The sequence below is a fragment of the Lissotriton vulgaris genome, chromosome 3_2 (genome assembly GCF_964263255.1).
Source record: "Lissotriton vulgaris chromosome 3_2, aLisVul1.2, whole genome shotgun sequence".
Taxonomy (NCBI): Eukaryota; Metazoa; Chordata; class Amphibia; order Caudata; family Salamandridae; genus Lissotriton; species Lissotriton vulgaris.
Genome location: NC_141690.1, coordinates 90,391,085 through 90,397,084, shown reverse-complemented (window position 1 = coordinate 90,397,084; position 6,000 = coordinate 90,391,085). Strand labels below are relative to the sequence as shown.

At 51.4% G+C, this 6,000-nt stretch overlaps 1 protein-coding gene across 1 annotated transcript in view; it reads right to left on the bottom strand.

The window, feature by feature from the left end:
• Positions 1 to 696: 696 nt before the first annotated feature.
• Positions 697 to 6,000, bottom strand: part of KCNIP4 (potassium voltage-gated channel interacting protein 4) — a 1,100,610-nt gene continuing 1,095,306 nt past the window's right edge. The window contains exons 6-8 of the mRNA XM_086964441.1: positions 1,490 to 1,594; positions 1,306 to 1,368; positions 697 to 789 (exon numbers count right to left, since the gene is read on the bottom strand). Coding sequence (XP_086820567.1) covers positions 697 to 789; positions 1,306 to 1,368; positions 1,490 to 1,594 — 261 coding nt within the window. The remainder of the gene's footprint in view (positions 790 to 1,305; positions 1,369 to 1,489; positions 1,595 to 6,000) is intronic.

Sequence of the window (6,000 nt, the reverse complement as noted above, 5' to 3'; positions counted from 1 at the left end):
CCTACTGGAATTTGCAGAAACTGTTAAAGCTACACTGGATAGAGGAGGGAGAGCTGTTTTGGTGCTGTTGGATTTGTCTGCAGCTTTTGACACCGTGCACTGGAAAGACTCAGGGATGGCGATATTGGAGGCACGGTGTTGAGTTGGTTTGCATCTTTTCTTGCCCACTGCTCTCAAACCATCTGGCCGCCCCCTTTTTCAGTGGAAATCCCCCTCTTGAATGTGGGGTGCCTCAGGGCTCTATCTTGAGCTCTACACTATTTAATTTGTACATGGCCCCCCTGGCCCCTCTCGCTGAGAAATCTGGTGCCAATAGGTTGTTCACCTGCGAGAAAGGAATCAAGTTTAATGGCAATTTTATCAACACCTGCCTCTCCAAAGTCTTCTCCAGGTTAAGTCATAATCATTTAAAATGCAACTCCGAGAAGTCTGAGATTATTTTTTTCGGGCCTCATCCTCCGGATATTTGGCATGAATGGCGACCCCGGGATATGTCGCCCCCTGTGTCGGCCGTTTCCTCAGTGAAAAATCTGGGAGTCAAGCTGGATTCCACTCTTTCTTTGAAGGCCCAAGTACACTCGGTAGCCGGGGTATGCTTCGGGCTGGTGAAAATGCTGCGAAATTTCCTGCCATTGCTTTTGATCCCTTACAGGAAGACAGTGGTTCAGGCGTTGATATTGTCCAGATTGGACAATGTCAACTCCCTGTATCTCGGTCTTCCTGAATACCTTCTGAGCCGACTTCAAGTGATTCAGAATTCGGCAGCCAGAGTCTTTTTCTTGACAGGCTCTAGAACACATATGACCCAGCTCTTACTTTCTCTTTATTGGCTTCCAGTACGGAAAAGAATTCTGTTTAAAGCCTTGGTCCTGGTTTTTAAGGCTTTCCATAAGATCGGAGCCCCGTATCTTAGAGATAGATTTCATCTTTATCTCCCTCAGCGCACCTTGAGATCTTCATCCCAACTCCAGATCATCACCCCGAGGGTGCTACGTGCCCGGATAGGGGGCAGATCTTTTCATTCAACTGCCTCACGGCTGTGGAACAGCCTTCCGTTTCCGATCAGACAGAGTCGGGATCTTCTTTCCTTTAGGAAAAGTCTTAAGACATGGGTCTTTCAGCTGTGAGTCTCTAGCAGTGGATCAGTTGTGTTTTATGTGACGTGACATCTGGATGTTTTAGCGCCGGGACACTCCTTGGAGTAGCCGCGCGCTCTATAAATGAACGTTAATATGGCATAACATAACATCTCTACTGTTACATCTATTGTTCTCTTTTATAAACCCAGATGGAATGAATACTTACCTTTTGACAGCTTTCAATAAATTCATCTATAGTAACCACGCCATCCTTATTTTTGTCCATTTTCTACAAAAGAAAAAGAGTCAAGAATAATGCAGTCAATATAAAGCTTTTATATACTGAATAGTGATTATTTTGAACAAGCAAGAAATAAACCTACTACACTTTAGATGTAAGGCTTTTATACCTGGAAAAATGTTTCCACATGTTGTCTAGGTATTTCCTCTCTGAGGATAGGATATGTGCATTTCCCCATCATGTCATATATCGCTCTCATTATATCAAGCATTTCCTAAAGAAATAAATAGATTTTGTTATTACGGGATAAAATAATGTGCTGAAATAGCAATACATTTTTCAGGTTTGCACAGTCTCAAAAGTTTTTGAAAAAAAAGAGACAAAGTGTGCAACGTCCTGGTATTTAGCTGCAAATTGAAGTTCACAATGCACATTGATTGATTGACTTCCTTTTTAGGTCTCGCCTTTACCATTCCGCAGGAATGGGAAATGGGGAGAATTCAAGTCGGCAAAATCCTCTTCAAACCACGGGCTTTTAGCCGCGGTTTTCTTTAAGTTCACGTGAATCACGTGATTAAACATGCACGCGCATCGGCAGCATTTCTCCTGCAGGCTCGCAAAAGGCTCTCCTCCCCACATCAAAGGCATCAATCACCCTCCCACAGGCTTCCCCAGCGCTGCCCCGCCCCCTGCTTCACGGCCAGGCCATCTGTTCTCTGCCAGACCTCTCACACCTCCGTCACAGCATGCCTGCGTACTTTAAAGGCTTATCACTTCACACGGCCGGAGGCCGTGCAACCAAAGCACTTCAGTTGGTGTGCAGCCCCCCTCCCAGCACTGCCTTGTTACTCTTGGCAGCCGTGACTCCCTAAACACTTTTTATATTTAATTAGCAGCAGCAGCAGCATTTCTCCTGCGCCAGGCCACATCAAAGGCTCTGTGCCACTTTCACCCACACAGCAACACTTACAGACACGCAACGCCACTCACACCCACGCAAGCCCACTATCATCCATGCAACACCACACTCACCCACGCAACGCCACTCACTCACTCACTCACGCAAAGCCACTCACACCCACACAGTACCACTTTCACCCACACAGCACCACTTTCAGACACGCAACGCCACTCACACCCACGCAAGCCCACTATCACCCACGCAATGCCACACTCACCCAAGCAACGCCACTCACCCAAGCAACACCACTCACACACGCAACACAACTCACCCACGCAACCCCACTCATCCACGCAACCCCACTCATCCACGCAACGCCACTCATCCACGCAACGCCACTCATCCACGCAACGCCACTCACCCACGCAACGCCACTCACACACGCAACGCCGCTCACACACGCAATGCCACTCACACATGCAACGCCACTCACCCACGCAACGCCACTCACCCACGCAACACCACTCACCCACGCAACGCCACTCACCCATGCAACGCCACTCACCCACGCAACGCCTCTCACCCACGCAACGCCATTCACCCACGCAGCGCCACTCACCCACGCAGTGCCAGTCACCCATGCAGCACCACTTTTACCCACACAGCACCACTTTTACCCACACAGCACCACTTTTACCCACACAGCACCACTTTCAGACACACAACGCCACTCACACCCACGCAAGCCCACTATCACCCACGCAATGCCACACTCACCCAAGCAACGCCACTCACCCAAGCAACACCACTCACACACGCAACACAACTCACCCACGCAACCCCACTCATCCACGCAACCCCACTCATCCACGCAACGCCACTCATCCACGCAACGCCACTCATCCACGCAACGCCACTCACCCACGCAACGCCACTCACACACGCAACGCCACTCACACACGCAATGCCACTCACACATGCAACGCCACTCACCCACGCAACGCCACTCACCCAAGCAACACCACTCACCCACGCAACGCCACTCACCCATGCAACGCCACTCACCCACGCAACGCCTCTCACCCACGCAACGCCATTCACCCACGCAGCACCACTCACCCACGCAGTGCCAGTCACCCATGCAGCACCACTTTTACCCACACAGCACCACTTTTACCCACACAGCACCACTTTTACCCACACAGCACCACTTTCAGACACACAACGCCACTCACACCCACGCAAGCCCACTCTCACATGCAACGCCACTCACACATGTAACGCCACTCTCACATGCAACGCCACTCACACATGCAACGCCACGCACACACGCAACGCCACTCACACAGGCACCGCCACTCACACATGCAACGCCACTCACACCCACGCAGCGCCACTTTCAGACACACAACGCCACTCACACCCACGCAAGCCCATTCTCACATGCAACGCCACTCACACATGCAACGCCACTCTCATATGCAACGCCACTCACACATGCAACGCCACTCACACATGCAACGCCACTCACACACGCAATGCCACTCACACACGCAGCGCCACTCACACACGCAACGCCACTCACACACGCAATGCCACTCACACCCACGCAAGCCCACTCTCACATGCAACGCCACTCACACATGTAACGCCACTCTCACATGCAACGCCACTCACACATGCAACGCCACTGACACACGCAACGCCACTCACACACGCAACGCCACTTACACCCACGCAGCGCCACTTTCAGACACACAATGCCACTCACACCCACGCAAGCCCACTCGCACATGCAACGCCACTCACACATGCAACGCCACTCTCACATGCAACGCCACTCACACATGCAACGCCACTCACACGCGCAATGCCACTCACACACGCAACGCCACTCACACACGCAACGCCACTCACACACGCAACGCCACTCACACCCACGCAGCGCCACTTACACCCACGCAGCGCCACTTTCAGACACACAACGCCACTCACACCCACGCAAGCCCACTCTCACACACGCAACGCCACTCACACATGCAACACCACTCACACATACAACGCCACTCACACACGCAACGCCACTCACACACGCAACGCCACTCACACACGCAACGCCACTGTCAGACACACAACGCCACTCACACCCATGCAAGCCCACTCTCACACACGCAACGCCACTCACACACGCAACACCACTCACACACGCAACGCCACTCACACACGCAACGCCACTCACACACGCAACGCCACTCACACACACAACGCCACTCACACACGCAACGCCACTCACAGATGCAACGCCACTCACACATGCAACGCCACTCACACCCACGCAGCGCCACTTACACCCACGCAGCGCCACTTGCACCCACGCAGCGCCACTTTCAGATACACAACACCACTCACACCCACGCAAGCCCACTCTCACACACGCAACGCCACTCACCCACGCAACGCCACTCACACATGCAACGCCACTCACCCATGCAACGCAACTCACTCAAAGCCACTCACACACACGCAGTGCCACTTTCACCCACACTGTGCAGTGCACAATAGGTCTCGCAGTAGGAAAGTTGGAGCTATTGGTTTTGTAAATGACAAAGCCCTTTATGTTTTTAAAATGAAAACAAAAATAAAAGGCATTATTATTTGCAATTGCAATAGCTCCAACTTTCCTACCGCGAGACCTATTGGCAACGCCAGTGCTTGTTATAAGGAAGGCTCAGTATCCGGTTATTGAGACACACCCTTCCATCTCTTATTAATTCTGCTCTCTCTCTTGCCATAAAATGGGATTGGTAACATTGGTTTCGCCCAGTTCATCTATTGCACTTTCCTGTGGGGCATAGTAGATGGCACAGAAAATACAAGAACGGCATGGGAGTAAAATGTCATATGTGGGGTTCAATGCGTATTCACACAAATCGAACATATGACAAAAATGTATGACTATGCTGCAGGTTAAAGGCATTGGAGTAATACCTGGCATGGAAATGTACCCTTACCCTATAGGGAAATTGACTTTTAAATGTTAAAAGTCACTTCAAAATTGTGCTGTGCAATCCACTGACAAGGTGTATAATATGTAAAACAAGCATTTACAATGCAATAGGCCTCGCAGCATTAAAGTTTGAGTTACTGGCATTGTAAATGACAATGCTTTGCATTAATTTTTTTTTATTTGCAATTGGTATATAAACATTGTTTGTGAATGGTTAGCTGATGTGGTGGTGTCCCCGAGTAATGTGGTGGTGTCCCCGAGTGATGTGGTGATGTCCCTGAGTGATGTGGTGGTGTCCGAGTGATGTGGTGGTGTACCTGAGTGATGTGATGGTGTTCCTGAGTGATGTGGTGGTGTCCCTGAGTGACGTGGTGGTACCCCTGAGTGGTGTCTCTGAGTGATGTGGTGGTGTCCCTGAGTGATGCGGTGGTGTTCCTGAGTGATGTGGTGTGTGAGGGTGAGGGTGAGGGTGTGAGGGTGAGAGGGTTGTGAGGGTGAGGGGTGTGAGGCTGTAAGGGCGAGTGAGGGTGGGTGAGGGTGAGTGAGCATGTGTGAGGGTGATGGGGTGTGAGGGTGACGGGGCGAGGGTGTGTGAGGGTGAGGGTGTGTGAGGGTGAGGGTGTGTGAGGGTGAGGGGGTGTGAGTGAGGGTGGGTGAGTGATGGAGGGTGAGGGTGTGTGAGGGTGAGAGGGTATGATGGTGAGGAGGTGTGGGTGAGGGTTAGTGAGGGTGAGTGAGGGTAAGTGATGGTGGGTGAGGGTGAGTGAGGGTG